Source organism: Tenrec ecaudatus, chromosome 9 (assembly GCF_050624435.1).
Source record: "Tenrec ecaudatus isolate mTenEca1 chromosome 9, mTenEca1.hap1, whole genome shotgun sequence".
Lineage (NCBI taxonomy): Eukaryota > Metazoa > Chordata > Mammalia > Afrosoricida > Tenrecidae > Tenrec > Tenrec ecaudatus.
The window spans coordinates 85,283,069-85,302,676 of record NC_134538.1 but is presented as its reverse complement, the minus strand read 5'-3'; the positions used below and the strand labels follow the sequence as shown (position 1 = coordinate 85,302,676).

Below are 19,608 nucleotides of genomic sequence, written 5' to 3'. Positions count from 1 at the left end.
TTAGCAATATAATAAAACTTATTTTTTTAATTACATAAACTTTGAAATCAAAAGCAGTAATTTCACTTTTCAATTTTACTCTCAAACATATATATTGACATAAATTATAAAATCATTAAATGTTCACCGAGAATTAAGTACAAAGATTAAAAAGTTAGAAAAACACACTAAATAAAGTCACATCAGTATAAATATTAAAATAAGTGAAGAGGGGAAAAAACAAGCAAATATGCTGTTAGTCAAACTGATTCCTCTTAATGATTACCAAATTTATATAACCTGCTTCCCCCTTTCAGAAAATTATTACTGAGCACTTTATGGCCCACAGTGCACAATAAAGCGTAGGTATTTGCTTTTACAGCACCTCCCACCCCTGCACTGCCCCCCATCTTTCCAGCATCCCCAGGGGGCGGTATTGTCCACTTTGGGAAATACTTCTCTAACACCTGGGCTAAAACAATCTTACTTAACTTTCAAAACCAGCCAATTTAATTAATAAAACGATGCACTGGGGAAAGGAAAAAAAGAGAAGCTGATACCAAGGGCTCAAGTAGAAAATGTTCTGGAAATGATGATGGCAACATATGCACAAATGTGCTTGATGAAATTGATATCTGGATTGTTATAAGAGCTGTAAGAACCCCCAATAAAATGATTTATTCAAATAATAAAAAGATGCACTGTCTGGTCAAAACTAAAATGACAGGGTCAAGGAGATCACAGGACTGGTCAAAATACAATTCTAGAATTTGGGTTGTTAATCAGCAGCAACAATCAATTCGGACTCATAGCGCCACACAGAGTAGAACTGCCCCTGTAGGTTTCTGAGACTGAGACATTTTACAGGAGTAGAAAGCCTCATCTTTCTCTTGAGGAGCATCTGGTGGGTTTGAACTGCTGACCTTCCACTTAGCAGCCCAACTTGTAACCTACTACACTAGAAGGACACCTCATTTATAATATAAGCATGGGGAATTTGAGGTCTCTATATTTAAGAATAATGCCTCTCTTTCAAACAAGGAGCTGATGAGAACAATAAGTTCTCCAAGTAGGGAGCACACCCATGAAATGGAAAGCAGTGTTTAATACATCAGAACATGACATCTTAAAGAACCAAATGCCACCCTAGGAAGGAAAGCCAAGATTACCTGAAAAGGGGAGAATGTATTCTACTTCTGGAGGCCCATAAGAGGGGCCTCGAATGAGGAGTATTTGGGAGTCATCTGGCTAAAAGGAGTTCACAATGTGTAGAAGAATGGCATACAAGACCAAGCTGACTTCTGTATCTGCTCCGTGTGCCTGGCTTGCTTTTTATAGCTTTTTATATCTCCTCATCTGTTACTTTTGTGTTACAATAGCCAGTTGTGTAGGATGGATAAGTGAATAAGATAAGGGAGGTTACTTTAATGTGCTTGCCGCCCTAAGACAAAGTGCCAATATGTCAAGTAGTGGCCAAAATTGAACCAGAAAATCTGTAAGAATCCAAAAGATACAATATTCTCAAGTATTCTTGCTGGGAAATTTCTTTTCCTGCAAATTGTTTCTGGGAAATGGCGGAAGCCATTTTATTGCAGGATATATACTCTCATTCTGTTAAATGCGTGCACGGGTAGATACATACCCTCTCTCCATCACACACCTCCACATGCACAATTCCAAGGAAATTTCAAGATTCATGTTTTTAGCTGTAGGACCTACATTTATTCCCCTTAATTCCCAACATGTCCACCTAAATAACAGGAGGGGAAAATGGAAATTGAATTAAAATTCATTCTGGAATTTTCTGATAAAATTCCTATAAGGTCTATTTTTGGGGAACTGAGTAGGAATAAATATGGATATAATGATCCATATAAACTGTATTGCCTCTGTGGCTATTTTCACCAATTAGTGCTAGGACAGAAAAACCATTCTCTAACTAAATGCTTTTCTATCTGTAAACCAGCCCCACGGAGTAGCATACATTTTCTTTAAAGAAATTGAAGTGTGCTTTAAATAGTACTACAATTCACCTTAGTGGAAAACATGATAACTTTTTTTCAAGAACTGTTGGGCTTAAAAAAAGAAAAATAAAAAATCTAAATTAGGATTTTCATTTGGGGGGGGGGCACATTAACTTTAAAAAAGAAAACCCCCAAAGTGATCACTGATTTTTTTAACATGCTATCATCTTGAGTGGGAACAATGGCGAGTGTCCTAACCCTTACGCTCCGAGTTCACCAAAATGCCTTCATTCTCACTTCCCATTGTCCTGATATTCCAGAAGGAGCTGCCATTTGCACTCTATAGAAAGCGGAAAACAGAAAGATTTTGCTTTGCCCTAGAAAAGGACGTTTGCTCAGGGCAAAGTGGATTAACACATCTGATCTAGTGGTCACCTCCTAAGGCAGGTGATAGGAACCCTCTTCTTGCAGGGTTTATGCCAGGAATTATAAAAACAACAGGAAACTAAATAAATGCTAATAAAAAAGACAAGGGCAGGAAATATGAAAGTATTGAGAAAACTACGGTGAACAAAATTAATTTTAAATAACAAACTGAAGCAATCAAAAGAAGAATATAAAAATAAAAAATAGTTGGGAAGAAAATTAACCTCAAGAAAACAGAAATGATAAATAAATAACAAAATAGAAATGCCTGTAGTTACATCAGTACTATGATATCTTTCACCAGGAAGTCCAGAACAAAATGCTGAAAGTTCCTATTGGTTTGTTATATCTCAATATGTATGTTTACTTAGCTAAAGAAGCAGCTGAAAAACAAGAAATAGTTCAAACATTTCCAAATAGTTATGACCGGCAATTAAAAATGTATGAATAATCTAAAAGTATATTTTTACTACTCACCTACTCTATTGGAGTAAAACTTCAAAGTCAAGATAATTTAAAAATAAATTTACATTTATATGTGCAACATGAGAAACCCATTTTCCCTTACTGTTTCCTTATTACCTGTGGGTAGTAAATTAAGAGTTAAGGGGAGTTAAACATTTCTCTGCTACAGACCAATACTGTTGACTAGAGCTAGAAATGAAGCCCCCAAATCCAGAGAACAAGCTGAAGGGGTCACTGCTCGTTTGAAGAGCTGTGTATCGCTTACCGTGTCTTTTCCACCTGTGGCCTCTTATGGACATACTCGTGACTGCATTTCTCGATATCCTAGAGGAAGTTGGTGTGATTTCAACTTGAATACACCTTGTACCCTCCTTATTAGATTTCATGGCACCACGGGGCAATGAAGCCTTTATTGCATTTGCAACCTAAACCGAAAAATGAATCATATAAGATTAATATTAATGGCATATTTTTATACCCTTAGATAAACCACAGTAATAAAGTTGAAACACATCTACAAAAAGAATACTCTTTCCAAGATGTTTCTTACGATGATGCATAAATCCTCTAGATAGAATGAGGAGTAAAAACCCACTAACAAACTTGTGGCTAAAAATACTAAATTAGACTTTCAGATGCCTAATGCTAATTAATGAAGAGCTAAATTATGTTACGGAGCGCACTCTTAAAAGTTAAAGGCAAAAAAATAAATAAGATAAATAAATAAAGGCCTATCGGATATCTAGAAAGTTAGTTGAATGAAATGAATTTTATTGTATCTATATCTTCTTAAATGTTACATATTTGTAGTAGTGTGGGAACATGACTCACTGATAACTAATGACATGTTAATATGCTGTGACTAGCTACTTCTCGATTCATAGTTCTCCACTGAGAAGTTTTAAGTTATAGGAGGTCTGTGACTAGATATTTACCAGCAGTGGCTCAGGATACAAGTCCAGCTGGGCTCTGTACGTAATATCATCCAATGCTTTTTGAGCTAGATCCCATTCTCCATTATAACTGTAAAATTAAATAAATAAAGCACAGTTATTTTTAATTAGTTCTACACAATGAACAAAATATAATGAGAACATACCTTCACTAGGGAAAATAACAGAGCATATTAACATTTCTTAGTATTTCAGTAGTCTTACAAATGTCTTTTTAGATCTTTGCATTCCTTTCCATTGTACCTGAAAGCCTATTAATAGCAAAGAAAATTTAATAGATGTACATTTCTTCTCTAAAGAACATCTCTATTTATAGAACAGAAATAAAAAAACTAAGACAATTTCAAAGCATTTTATACTTTCAAAGCAAGTCAAAGCACAGCAAACTATGCATCATAAAATACTGTTCACAACACTTTATAGTCAGGTCACTCTGCAACACCCATGTATATTCATGAGCATCTACAACCACATGGCTTGCAGTGTTCTCAGTGGTTACTCTGTGCATTCTGACAGCACATATTGATTTAAGTTGTAAATATCAGAGAGGTGAAAATGTGCGTGCATGTGTACACAAACATACATATATGTGTGTATGTATATATGAATGAAGGGACTTCAGAAAGTTCATAGAAAAGTGAAATTAAAAAAATAACAAACATTTTCCTTTTTTCCACAAACTTTTTAAAGCCCTTTCTAATAGACACATATACAAAATATACATAATTTTCAAAGAAATGACCAAATTCTTTTTAAAACATTGGCTAAAGGGCAAATGAATAGAAATATAGTGGCTTGACCATCTGTGAATACAATTTTTAAAATCCCAATTACATTGAGTGGAAGTGATATCTACAAAGAGGGAAAAAACATTGCTACCATCCCTAAAAACAAAATAAAGGCAGATCATCAACAGAATCAGAACTTCTTCTGATCTCATCAGAGACCAGTCTTCTGAGCAGCCAAGGAGCCTGCTACGCAGTCTAAGGGTAGAAGAGGGCACCTCCAGGGGGACCGAATGCGATGCAAGTGCAGATCAAGAACTCAGTCAACTGTAGGCTAACATAAGAGTACAGAATATCTGGGTGCAGAAAAATGGGCAGCTCGAACCCACATCTTCTCCCACCTAAACACCCTTTAGGTGCTCTCAAGAAAGGCCTGGGGCAGGGTGGGCAAGCACAGAATGCTTCCTGCACTGGGAGGTGCAGGCCTAATGGAGAAGGGTGGTCACTGATCCGGAAAGACAGGGAGACACAGCCAAACCCTCCTTCCATACCGAACAACATTTTTAAGCCTTTGGGGGAAGAGTCACAAATATTTTCACCCCCAGGGCTCTCAGGTAAGGCAAAGAAATTAAATCTCTACCCCTGGGGGAGAACCAGGAAGTGATCCAGTTATGAGACCATGTGATGGCTCCTAATCACTGAGGGAGGTTCAGGATCACTGAGAAATTCCCACTCCTGATACTCAAGAACATAGGAACCCTGGTGGTGGTGTGGTTACCCATCGGGCCGCTAACCACAAGGTCAGCAGTTCAAACCCACCAGCCACTCCAAGTGAGAAAGATGAGATTTTTCTAGTTCCATAAAGAGTTACAGACTCAGAAACCCACAGGAGAGTTCAACTCTATCCTCCTGGGGCACTATGAGTGGGAGTAGGCTCGGGGCAGTGAGGTGGAGTTTGGCATCTGCAGAGAACAGTCCGGCACCCATCCCTCCCAGCAGGACAGTAACGTAGGCACCAGCCACAGCAGTCCAGTGTTGGAGGAGGGGCAAGAGCATGAAGAGAGACTTTTCTAAGATGCAGACAGGGAAGGATGACTGCTGAAGATAGATCAGGTATTCTTTGGAAAAATGATTCAGCAATCCAGTTCTCACCTTAAGAACAAGGCTACACTAGAGGAATTTGAAGTAGGTAGCATCCGGAAGGTAACCATAGCAACAACAAAACCCAACTATGAGCAACCTTGAAGAAAATGGCATGTACGTTTCCAGGCATAAATATTTGCCCTCAATTTCTATAGTCCTGCTTATGAACAAAATCAGGATCAAATAAAAATTACCCTCACCCACTGCCATCAAGTCAATGCTGACTCATAGTGACCCCCTGTGGGTTTCCAAAACGGTAACTTTTTACGGGAGTAGAAAGCCCAGTTTTTCTCCCACAAGAGCTGCTGGTGGTTTTGAACTGCGGACCACTCGGATCAGAGCCCAGCACATAACCCCTACACCACAAGAAACACACACACAAAAATCAACAAAAAATGCTGTTCGGAGACAATACAAACAAATTAAGAGATAACCTAGATGTTCGCGTTATTAGAAAAATGAGGATAACTATGATTAACATAGTAAAGGTTCCAGTAGAAAAGAGGCTCCCTGGTAGCGTCGTAGTTACATGCAGGGCTGCTAACGGCCAAGCCCAGCAGCTGAGGAGAAAGATGAGGATCTCTACTCCCGTAAGAGCTACGGTCTCGGGAACCCACCGGGCAGTCACGCCCTGTGCTATCGGGCCACTCTGAATCAGAGCTGCACGATGGCAGCGAGTGAGTAGAAAAGGCGGGCAGCATGCACGAACAGAGATTTCAGCAGAGAGAAGGCAATGATGAGAGCGAGGAAAATAAAAAGGCTCGAAATAAAACACATCACAGAGATGAAGTACGCTTTCAAAGAGCTCATTAGGAGATTTGACACAGCCAAGATATGAATCAGTAAACCTGGATACAGACCAAAAAGAAACCCCTCGAACCCAAACACAGACAGAAAAAGGGAGACTACAAAACAGGTCAGGATACCCAGAGCTGTGGGAAAACACAATGGTCTAGCACAAGGATCAGTAAGCTGCTTCTAAAAGGGCTAGTTAATGTATACTTTAGGCTTAGTCATGGCACACAAAAATAATCATAAATAATATGTAAACAAATGGGCATGATTGTGTCCTAGTAAAACTTTATTTAAAAATACGCAGCGCAGCAGAGGAATGGGTCTGCAGACCATAAAACTTTACCTTCAATTAAGAAGCTTATAGACAGTCTATTAGTGACAAACTACAAGTGGACATAATGCAAAGTTTGGAAAGTTAAGTGCAACAACAGAATTACAAAGTGAAAGATAAAGTTCAAAGAAAAATACTATTGCATAAGACATCTGGGATAACAACAATTCAGCTAAAACCTTTCATATGAACTGGGCATCCATATTAGAGATTAATAGTAAATTATTTCTGATCAAAGAGGCTCTGAAATACTTATTGTGTAAAAATTAATGGAAACCATTGTTTGGACTATTCAAAAGATAGTTGTTGGGCAAAAAAGGGTATCAGGAAATTCTAAGAAAAGAGAGTACAATGAAGAAATCATGATGATTAGATTTAGATTTTACACATTTTAAAAATCATTTTATTGGCATATAATTCACTTATCATACAGCTTAATAGTCCAACCATATTAAGAATAGTTGTTCAGGTTTTACAAATTTCCATTGTCTTTGAATTAAATAAAGATGAGGAAATGTTTTACTTAGTTACAAATCCTTCAGAACTTTAGTAGATACCTTTTGGATCTGGAAACAGGGAATCTAGGACAGATGAACCCCTCAGGACCAAGGGTGAGAGTGGCGATACCAGGAGAGAAGTGGGGGTAGAAAGGGGGAACAGATCTCAGGGATCTACATATGGCCTCCTCTCTGAGGGATGGTCAACAGGAAACGGGGTGAAGGGAGACGCCGGGCAGTGTAAGATAAAACAATAATTTATAAATTATTAAGGGTTCGTGAAGAAGGGGGGAATGGAAAGGGGGGAGGGAAATGAGCTGATTCCAGGAACCCAAGCAGAAAGTGAATTTTGAGAATGATGAGTGCAACGAATGTATAAGTGTGCTTTACACAACTGATGGATTGTGATAAGAGTTGTATGAGCCCCAATAAAATGATTTAAAATAATAATAATACAATCATTACACAAAAACTTGATTATGCTATATATTCACACTATAAGGTAATAGCAATAAATCTACAGGTTGCAATTGCCCAAAGAGATAAAAGGTTTACTTTGTACATAAGATAAACTTACAAGGCAAAATAAATCCCCGTTAACATTTGCACCATGAATTCTGATGAAACTGGTATCCTGCTGTTTACGCCTTTGTACTTTCTTACATGTTGTCGAGGATATCCACAAACACAGATTCTAGAAAGACCATAATAAAGATATTTGAAATTTTGGTAACAGTATTGGAGAATTTATTTATTTTTAACATATAAAACCAACAATGTAATTGGTATGTTTTCATAACAGATCTGATACCTATGAGACAGAAAGTACTACGGACAGAGTAGAACTGCCCCTGTGTGTACCCTTGGCTGTAAATCTTTATGGGAGCAGAAAGCATGATCGTCTCTCTCCCAAGGGGAAACTGGTGGGTTCAAACTGCTGACCTTGCAGCTAGCAGCCCGATGCATAACCCACTTTACCACAAGGGTCTTTTATGCAAGTAGAGATAACTCTTGCTTTACTCTTCAGAGGCATGAGAGATGTCTAAGGTTATCTTCCTTGTTTCTACAATGCATTACAATCAGAAGATTAAAAAAGAAATAGGACACATTTGCCATGGAATTTAGTTCAGATATTCTATGATGCTTTTTCCTGGTTGCATTTCTATGGTCTTCTTCCCAGATGATGGAGCTTGTCATTTAGACCACAGGTCTCCCCAACTTGTTTAGTCTACTGTCCCCTTTTCAGGGGGAAAAAACCCCACTCAGTGTGCCCGACAATGAGAAACTTTTGTGCTCTAGCCCACAATCCAGGATACAGCGTCAACCTCTGGTTTTGCAGCACCCCTAGATCCTTCTAGTGCTCCCCAGGGGGTGGTAGTGGCCCATCTGCGGAAACACTCATGTGGTAGGCTTCATAATCAACCCTAATCAACATCTATGACCCAACTGAGCCGCAATCTAAAACAACTGTCACTTCACCAAAGGGACTGAAATTAGTAATAACATACTGTGATTATTTCATATCAGTTCTCCAGAAAAGCCCACTAGCACTACGATAATCTAAGATTATGATTTACAAGTCACTTATTATCACAGTTCTGTAACCAATTTCCTTTCCATAAGGTATGAACGAGGCTTAGCAAGGCTAGGCAAAAGTGTTTTCCAATTATTTTCTATTCAATTGAAAATCCTAATTAAAATTTTGACAAATGATTACAGGAGCCAGGTTTAAAAGAAATGAACAATTGAATGTTAAGCCATTGCAAGTACAGTAAAACAAGGAATCTTAAAAAGAAAAAAAAAATTTAACCCAAGCAACCAAAAAACAAAAACCGGAAAGACAAATTTAGTGGATTTTCTCTTTCAATAGCATGTTCTATAGATACAGAGGATAAACTAAATAATATAGGGTTGTTGTTTTTTTAGTTACTTATGCCTCTTTTCCCTCATTGTCCATGTCAGAAGCAAAAAACAGAATCAATCTGCTTCTGCTAAAACCTTCCTTGGTCCAAATCCTATAACTAGTTTCATAATAATCTGTTATTTCGGTCTTTCAAACCAGCTTTTCCTTGGGATCTTTGTTAGAGGATTATCTAGTCTCCCAGTTAACTAAAATTGGTATATTAGACACCTTCCATCCAGGACATATATCATTATAAGTCATTATATCAGAGGGCAGTCCACTGGAATTACACAGGACAGAAAGTAACAGCACATGCTGGTTTCTGAATTTTTCCATCAGTAGTAGTAGCAGGACAATGTCGACAGTGATTCTTATTAGGAAATTGTACTGGAACATCTGTGGAGCTTACGAGCAGTCCTGGTGGCACAGTGGGATAAGCACTGGCATGCTAGCCACAAGGTCAGCTGCTTGCTGCTCTGTAGGTAAATGACAAAGCTATCTCTTCCCATAAAGATCCACAGTTTTAGAAACTCTATTTACGGTTGCTATGAGTCAGAATTGACTTTTGATAGCCAGTGCAGTTTTGTTTGGTTGGTTGGTTGAGGAGACAGGAGTATTATGAAGCTTTAAAAAATGGATTTATTTCTGAGTTCTAAAATGTTTAAGAGTAGAACTTGGGCTTGGTTGTGTGTTATGCTTTATAGGTGAAAACTGCTGCATGAAGTTACTCTATCACTGGTGTTCCTAAAATGCTAGTCCATAGACTTGTTTTAGTCTATAATAAAGTTTTCCTTGTGAAATGAGGAATGCTACACTCCTCCCATTTTGAATTTACAAAGAGTTGTCCTTCCCTCCCTCTTGCCCTTTCCCTTTTGTTGGTGTTTAAATAACGTCCTTTTGGTGAAATGTTGATGGGAGCTATCTATATAGTATAATGGCCCACGTCTGTGGGGTCCATTATGACCTACAGTAACTCACAAGACAAAGAAGAAGTGCCGGAGCTATAACTCCACGGCAGCTTCTCTGCAGCTTTCTCCCATGGAGCTTCTAGGGGTTCAAACAGTCAACACCACAGTGCGCACAGTGCTGCTCACGCAGAGCCCCCAGGGCTCCTTCACCTCCGGAGGCGGCATTTGTTTAAATCACTTCCTCAAATCCAAATCATGCTACAGTTTCTTTATGAATTTTTCTTATATACCAAAACCATTTTTATCTTTTGTTCCCCAATTGAATCATGGATAACATATCCATCATATAATATAGAATCACAGAAAAAAATTTAAATAAAACAATTCCACAAATTATAGCTAATCATTATTAACATTATGGTCATATTTAACCATGCTCTCATTAAACATTTTTTAGAGTTTCAAAAAAACTTTTTAAACATGATATAACCAACACTATCATAATTTAAGTAATTCTTTGGATCAATTTTTTTAAGATAATTTAAAAGTCAGTATCTCTTATTTCTTTGTACCGAATTAAAGCACAGCTAAAACAAAACACAATGAAACCAAAGGCATTCCAAAAGATCGTAACAGTTCCATCCTCTTGTGTAGTATGACCCTTTTTGTTATGGAATTATTCAATTTCAATGCTATTCCTCATTACTTCCTAGTGAGTTGACTGAGCATTCTATGAACTTATTTGATGTTTTAACAAATGATTAAACAAAACAAATTATCAAGCCCAAATTCAGTTATTTCCATATTAAAGACAATTTTGTTTACCTTGAACACATGTGACACAGTGACTGAAGAGCAACACTGGGCATATAGGTCAAAGCGGTGTTGTAACACAGCAAAAGGAACGTCAACACTTCAACCCTGAAGACAAGCCAGACACAAGAGTCACCAATCGTTACAACTGCACGTTGGCGAAAACTCAACAGTCCCTGAGGGGAAACATACTACAGTTCAGACCTCTGCAACATAATCACAGTAATATAAAGTTAAAAGAAGAACTACAATATAACCAAAACCAAACCCAATGCTGCTGAGTCAATTCTGACTCCTAACAACATTTAGGGCAGAGTAAAATTGCCCCCCTCCCCTCCCCACCCCAGCTTCCAAGGCTGTAAATCTTCACAGACGCAGACTGCCATGTCTTTCTCCCACAGGGCACAGTTGGTGGGTTTGAACAGCTGACCTTTTGGTTTGCAGTCCAACGCTTTAACCACTGTGATGTCAGAGTTCCTTTCTCAAGTAAAAAGCATACAAAAACATCGTGTTTCAGATGACGTCTGAAGCCAAATGATGTTTTTCTCTTGTATAAAATGATGCAATAGACAAATAAATTATTAACAGTTCATTAAGTGCTGTTCATAAGTATACTGGAAAAGATTTTTTTTAATCAGTGTGATTGTGTCCAGAATATACCTATTCTGGGCTGTGAGCATCTCCCTCTGAGGATGAGGGCCACTGTACACAACTCTTGACAAGCCGTGCTGGGATAGGGCGCTCTCCGTCAGAGCCATGGAGCCAATGCTGGAAGGCTACAGAGGGAACATGTGAATAAAGGGAAAATTAGACACGTGAAAATCTGACAGTTAGAACACATACACCACTAAAAATAGCTAACACGAACAGCCCATATCAGGCGTCTACCAAATTTTCTGCTCAAAATTTTTCTTAAAGTAAATAGCAAACCAAAAATGAGAAGTAAAATATAGTTTAATTTCAAAAATTGTGCGACAGCAATATACAACTTAGAAAAATAAAAACAGAAAAGGAGACTGGTTTTATCCAATGTGAGCAGAGAGAAACACTTCCAAGACTATTTTAAATCATGACTTGCCATCAGATTTTAATTTAATGATTTTGAATTCTTATTTAACTTTGAGAACAGTAAATAATTTGTGCGGTACTTTATACTTTTTAAATTACTAATAAAATAATGAACTTTTTTGTCTCACTAGTTAGCCCCTAACTCCAAAACTTAGGATCAATATGTTTACTTTGATAAAACGTCACTTACTTCATGATACACGGATGGTTTGGATAAAGATGGAATTGTAAAACTCAATACTTTGCTATGTCCCTCTTTGTCAACTATTTCCTACAAAAGTAAAAAAAAAATTACTATGCACAAGCTTGAATTGCTAATCTAAAGAAATAAGAAAAAAATATCTGAGTATAAATTGATTTTAAAGTTTACTAAGAACATGGTAACACATGAGTAAATATTCAAGGGCACCAATTTTTAAAAGGTGTAAACTTCCATTTATAAAACATCAGTAACATTTTTTTTCTGGATGGCTAAAATACAGATATAATGCCATTATATTTATTGCTTTAAAATAATAATTTATAAATTATCAAGGGTTCATGAGGGAGGTAGGGGGAAAATGAGAAGCTGATACCAAGGACTCGAGTAGAAAGAAAATGTTTTGGAAATGATGATGGCAACAAATGTGAAAATGTGCTTGACACAATGATGGATATATGGACTTGATAAGAGTTGTACAAGCCCCCAATAAAATTATTTTTAAAAATAAATAAAATAAATCCACAATCTTTAAAAAATAATCATTGCAAAAAATTAAAATAATCATTGCTTTTCTTCAGAGTAATATTTTCTAAGTCAATTAGCATCATTATAAAACATGCCAAGGAAAGAACCTTAAGTTCCATCTCCATTAAAAAACATTAGTTACTTAGGATAGCATCCTACTTACTACATAACCACCATTAACAATGCAAAGTATATGTTAAATCAATGGTATAAAATGGGGCGTACATTGTCCCCCAACATTGGATCTTGCCTCTCAAAATTTTTGTGATGATCAGAAACAGTTACCATATATACTGGAATATAAGCTGACCCAAATATCAGCCGAAGCACCTAATTTTACCACAAAAACGGCATTAAAATGTACTGAAAAACTCGGCTAATACACGAGTATATATGGTAATTCCTAGATAATGGGTTTTACATGACAAAGTTTTAAATTTGACTCTGATACTTTCATATATCTCTATTAAAGAGTCAAAGGTCTCGTTCTCAATCTTCAATCAATCTGAAAAAGGTATATTTACACAATTACATTGTGGTAGTTACATAATTTCGTGTTAACTTGAAGACATAAAAGCTTGTCAATCAGGTCACAGCCTGATGGTGCCTGCTTGTAGGCATGACCTTCTTATAAGGAGGGCCATGGGAACCTCCGCCTCTCTCTCTGCCTCCACCTTCCTGTTGATGAATCACACTGAGACCTGTGGGAGCCCTGGAGATGAGGCCACCACCACTGGATCCACAAGAAATTGCACCCACCAGCCTGTGATCTTCCTGCATTTTGCATCATTGTTTGTGGTTTCAGGAGTCTGAAGAGGGATTTATGGACTAGTATCGGACTTAGGACTTATCTGGATTGGCCTGGGATGTTCTCTTGATATATCATGACTTCTTGATATAAAGTTCTTTCGTACATATATGTGTCCTTGAATTTGTTTCTCTAGTCAACCCAGCCTAACACATATTTGCATGCCTTTATGCCCCCAATCTCAATACATTTATTTTTGAGAGAATGTGCTGACTCATTTGATGTATTGATAACAAATAAAAAGTAGTCTAACTATTGGTCTCTCCATCCAGAGCAAAGAAGAGTGAAGAAGATCAAAGACACATGGAAACAATGAGTACAAAGGTCTACTGTGGACCCCATGGATCCCGCTCAGTAACCCTCAGAGCAGAAGACCGAGGTAGTCCCCAGATACCACTGCTGACTGCTCTGAAAAGGATCACACTCGGAAGTCCTAGATCGTGTGGGAGAAAAATGTGGAATAAAACTCAAAATTTAAAAAAAAAAAAAAGAGAGAGAGAGAGAGACCTGGCTTCCTGGTCTAGTAGAAACTAGTGGAGCCTCCAGGAAGAAGGCCCTAAGTCACCCTTTTAAAAAGCTTGTCACCACTTGGTGGCTCAACTTTCAGTCAAGTGGACTCCAAGTCTGTGAGATGAACAATCACACTCCCTACAACAGCCAGTCACATATGCTCAAAAGCACAGCCTTTGCTCAGGGATAAAGCGCAGAAGGCAGGATGGGATACGACACTAGGTCAGATGGAAACAGGCCACAGGGAGGAAGTGAAAGAGTGCAGTTACATTGTGGGGATGGCAATCAGTGTCACAAATCAAAATGCGCATGAAGTATTAAATGGAAACCCAATTTGCTCTGTAAACATTCAAATCACAATAGGAAGTTTTAGAAAATTAAAAGAAAACAGTTGTAAATATTAACGCAGCTCTAAAGAAAAACAGTTGTAAATATTAAAAGCGTTCTGGCAAATAACGATGTATAAGTTACCAAGGGCACATGAGGGAGGGGGGAAAGGGGAGGGAGGGAAAAAAAAAAGAGGACCTGATGCAAGGGGCTTACGTGGAGAGCAAGTGCCTTGAGAATGATTGGGGCAGGGAATGTATGGATGTGCTTTATACAATTGATGTATGTATATGTATGGATGGTGATAGGAGTTGTATGAGTCCCTAATAAAATGTAAAAAAAGAAAAGAGGAGAAAAAAATGATTAGGGCAAAGACTGTACAGATGTGCTTTATACAATTGATGTATGTATATGTATGAATTGTGATAAGAATTGTATGAGCCCCAATAAATTGCTTAAAAAAATTAAAATAAAAGCGTTCTGGTGAAAAAACCCTTGTACACTCTTGATGCAGGGTGGGGCTGCACAGGGTAGGAGGAAGAACAAAATATTTGGAGAGTGTATTTCTTACCCAAGCGAATGCATCTGCTTTTCACTAAACCCCTTGAAACTACATTGAATACAAACCAAGTTGTAAACCCCTAGCAGGAGCGCTTCAATGCATCCACTGCTGTGCACATTTCTGCTGGCCGAGACTGCCAGGTAGCACCAAATCAGTTCTGGGAGGAACTGCAGGGTAAAGCGAAGCAAGGGCTTCTCTCCGCTGCGGTAGAACTCAAAGAGCTGGTGACAGACAGGCTCTAGCAACTGGGAGAAATACAAAATGTTAATCCAAAGTGTGAACTCTACTTGACTGACATGGTTAGAGAAAATGGAAAAGCTCTTACTTGATTGATAATTACTGAAATACATAAATATGTCACGTTTTTTGGAAGCAAAACCACTCACCGCTGAGCTAGTCAGTAAACCTTTTGAACTGCAGTGTAAGGCCAAACAGTAGAATAATGCTATTCAGAGAAGGCTTTTCAAATACAGTACTAATTCTATGTCTTGGCTTGGGGTGGGGGGGTACACTAGAGCTCATGTATCACTCTTCTTCCAGTGGACAGCTGGTTGGTTACTGTCGATGCTGACGACAGCAACCCCAGGGGTGTGCAGCAGAACGGCTCTACAGGGTTTCCAGGATGTGACCTTCCAGAAATCCATCACGAGGCCTGTCTTCCAAGGTAGCCCGGCTGGGTGGACCCCCCCCACTCTCTTGTAGAGATGAACTTACCTCACTTTGTGGCTCCTGGATAACTTTATAGAGAGATGAAACCAAAGCGTTCTTGTCTTTCAAATTTGTGGCATAATTTGGTAAAGATGTTTCTGGTAGTGTCTAAACAAATGCAAAACAAAACATTCGATTTATATGAGCTATAAATCAGAACAGGCTTGTTAGTTGCTGCCAGGGGCTGGGGGAGGAGAGAGTTGGGAGTGACCAGGACTGGATGGTATTGATGGCTGCACAATATTGAGGAGATACCAAAGCCCACCTAATCAGACACGTTCAGTGGGTTTTTGTTGTCATTGTTGTTAGGTGCCATCAAGTCGGCTAGGACCCATCGTGACCCCATGCATAACAGAAGGAAACACCGTACGATCTTTGTTATGTGAATTATATCTCAATAAAAACAGTGGTAAAATAAAACATACGCATTTCATATTCTTATCTAGAGGAACATAAATTTACATCAACACTTCACCTTTATAACAATTTGGGGTTAGAAATGAGAATACAAAATGCCTAATTAAAACTGGAGAAGAATTGTCTTAGTTTTATATAGGTTACAAATCTCATTAGCTGTATTGATCCAGCATCTTAAAAGCATATTATTACATTGCTGGTGGAACTGTGAAATGGTGCGACCACGGTGGAAAATGATATGGTGCTAGATGTGATCCAGCTATCCCACTACCTGGAATATAACCAAGAGAATATGCGCTTTGAGACAAACAGACCACACGTTCATTGCAGCACTATTCACAATACCAAAAAGATGGAAACAACCCACAAACCACGCATCAATGCAAGAATGGATGAGCAAACTAAGGTACATGCACAATGGAATACTACACAATGACAAAGAATAGCAATGGATTTGCAAAACGCCTCATACCAGGGAAGAACCTGGAGGCTATTATGATGAGTGAAATAACATAGTCACAAAAAGACAAATATTGTCTGAGACTCCTACTGTAAAAAGTCAAGAAAAGGTTATCACTCAGAAAGAAACCGTCCTTAAAGATTACCAGGGGTGAGAATGAAAAAGAGCGTAAAACAGTAGCTAGGGGGTAGACAAGTGTTAATGTAGATGAGGGAGAAGGCAACAGAAAATACGAAGAAGCTCAGCAAAAAACAATAGAGACAGGAGAGCAAGAATTTAAAAAACAATGTTTCAAACCTAAAAACCACTATCATCTGGTCAGAATAACTTCTTTTTTTAAAATCATTTTATTAGGGGCTCATATAACTCTTATCACAATCCATACATACATCAATTGTGTAAAGCACATTTGTACATTCAGTGCCCTCACCATTCTCAAAACATTTGCTCTCCACTTAAGCTCCCCACATCAACTCCTTATTTTCCCCCTCCCTCCCCGCTCCCCCCTGCCTCATGAACCCTTGATAATTTATGTTATTATTTTGTCATATCTTGCATTGTCTGACGTCTCCTTTCACCAACTCTTCTGTTGTCTGTCCCCCAGGGAGGAGGTTATATGTAGATCCTTGTAATCTGTTCCCCCTTTCTACCCCACCCTCCCTCCACCCTCCTGGTATCACCACTCTCACCACTAGTCCTGAAGGGATCATCTTCCCTGGATTCCCTGTGTTTCCAGTTTCTATCTGTACCAATGTACATCCTCTGGTCTAGCCAGATTTGTAAGGTAGAATTGGGATCATGATAGTGGGTGGGGAGGAAGTATTTAAGAACTAGAGGAAAGTTGGATGTTTCATCGTTGCTACATCGCACCCTGACTGGTTCATCTGCTCCCTGAGACCCTTCTGCAAGGGGATGTCCAGTGATAGAATAACTTCTTTTTTTAAAAAAATAACTTCTTAATAACCTATTCTGACTACTAACCCCAGTCAGGCTATTCTATTTGTGTGTGTGTGTGGAGGAGGGGGAGCAGGTGGAAAGACTTTTAAGAACTAGAGAAAGAGATATCCACACTACTGACTGATACACTATAAATTCAAGAGGAATGGTTTTGCATTCATTGTCAAGAAGGGCATTTGAAGATCTCCCTTAAAATATAATGCTGCCTATGACAGGATAATATCTATCCACATAAAAGGAAACCCAGTCAATATAACTATTATTCAAATTCTATGCACCAACTACTAAAGCTACTAATGAAGACATTTATCAATGTCTTCGGTCTGAAACTGACCAAACATGCAATAAAGATGCATTGATCACTAATGGCAATTGTAATGCAAAAGTTGAGAACAAAGAGAAAAGAAACTGTAGTTCAAAAATATGGCCTTGGTGATAGAAACAAAGCTGGAGATCACCTGATAGAGTTTTCCAAGACCAGTGAGTCCTTCACTGCAAACACCTTTATTCAACAGCACAGTGACTACACATGTGGACTCTCCAAATGGAATACACAAAATCAAACTGACTATATCAATGGGAAGACAATGGAGAAGCTCAATATTGACAACTAGAACAAAGCCAGGGGCTGACTGTGGAATAGACTATCAACTGCTCATACATAAGTTCAGACTGAAGCTGAAGAAAATGCAAACAAGTCCATGAGCACCAACACATAGCTTTGAGTATATATCCCATCTGAATATTGAGAAATCTCAAGAACAGACTTAACACATTGAGAGAAGACCTGAAGAGCTGCTGGCTGACATCAAGAATATCACACATGAAGAAGGCAAAAGGTCATTAAAAAGATTGTACAGAAAGAAAAGGTCAAAGTGGATGTCAGAAGAGACGCTGAAACTTGCTCTTAATCATAAAGGAACTAAATGCAAACGGGAAAAATGATGAAGTGAACTAGAAGGACAGGAAATGTCAAAGGGCTGCTCAAGAAGACAAAGTAAAGTATTACAATGAAATGTGCAAAGATCTGGAGTTAGTAAATCCACAAGGAAGAACACGTTTAGCATATCTTACGTGGAAAGAACTAAATAGAAAATCTTGAAAGATTCTCTCAGCAAGATATTGAAAAGTGAAGGAACCACCACAAGAAGATGGGAAGAGTACACAGAGACACTGTGGCAAAAAGGTCTAGTCTACCTTCAAGCATTTCAAGAAGGAGCTTATGGGCAGGCACCAATGATACTGAAGGAAGATGTCCAAACTGCACTGAAGCATTCGCCCAAAACATGGCTCTAGGAATTGATGGAATGCCAAATGAAATGTTTCCACCAGCTAAGGAAGCACCGGAAGCGCTTACTTGTCTCTGCTAAGAAATTTGGAAGACAGCTAGCTACCTGGCCAATTGACTAGAAGAGATCCATATTTGTGTCCATTCCAAAGAAAGTGTCCCAGTAGAATCAGCAAATTATAGAATAACATCATTGATACCACACGTAAGTAAAATTTTTCGGTAAATCACTCAACAACAGTTGCAGTAGTATATTGACAGGGAATTGCCAAAGGTTCAGGTCAGATTCAGAGAAGGACATGGAACAAAAGATATCATTATAAGGGACGTCCGCTGGATTTGGGCTCAATGCAGAGAACACCACAAATATGTTTATTTGTGTTTTATCGACTATGCGAACTATTCAACTGTGTGAATCATAACAAACTATAGATAACCTTCGGAGGAAGGGGATTCCAGAACACGTCATTGTGGTCATGCGGGGCTTGTGCATGGATCAAGAGGCGATTGTGTGCAAAGAACAAGACAACACTTCACAGTTTAAAATGAAGAAAGGTGTGCATTAGAGTTGTATCTTCTCACCGTACTTATTGAACGTGTATAGAAGTTGGATTATATGAAGAAGAGTGTGACAGCACAATTGGGGAAAGGCTTACTAAAGCCTGTTATACGCAGATGACACAATCTGACTTGATGAAAGTGAGAAGAACTTGAAGCACTTGCTCACGAAGAGCAAGGATTGCAGCCTTCGGTGTGTAAAGAAAACCCAAATCCTCCAACTGTTCCAAATAAGTCACATCATGACAGATTGCAGCTGTCAAGAACTCTGTCTTGCTTTTATCCACAATCAGTGCTCATGGAAGTAGCAGTCAAG

At 38.4% G+C, this 19,608-nt stretch overlaps 1 protein-coding gene across 4 annotated transcripts in view; it reads right to left on the bottom strand.

Annotated features, from left to right (window-relative positions):
* Nucleotides 1-19,608, bottom strand: part of HYCC1 (hyccin PI4KA lipid kinase complex subunit 1) — a 115,877-nt gene that overhangs the window by 16,620 nt on the left and 79,649 nt on the right. For all 4 annotated transcript variants that reach the window (XM_075558311.1, XM_075558313.1, XM_075558310.1 and 1 more), the window contains exons 3-10: nucleotides 15,619-15,720; nucleotides 14,970-15,149; nucleotides 12,161-12,241; nucleotides 11,563-11,678; nucleotides 10,915-11,010; nucleotides 7,856-7,972; nucleotides 3,770-3,857; nucleotides 3,100-3,259 (exon numbers count right to left, since the gene is read on the bottom strand). In XM_075558311.1, the coding sequence (XP_075414426.1) occupies nucleotides 3,100-3,259; nucleotides 3,770-3,857; nucleotides 7,856-7,972; nucleotides 10,915-11,010; nucleotides 11,563-11,678; nucleotides 12,161-12,241; nucleotides 14,970-15,149; nucleotides 15,619-15,720 (940 nt within the window). The remainder of the gene's footprint in view (nucleotides 1-3,099; nucleotides 3,260-3,769; nucleotides 3,858-7,855; nucleotides 7,973-10,914; nucleotides 11,011-11,562; nucleotides 11,679-12,160; nucleotides 12,242-14,969; nucleotides 15,150-15,618; nucleotides 15,721-19,608) is intronic.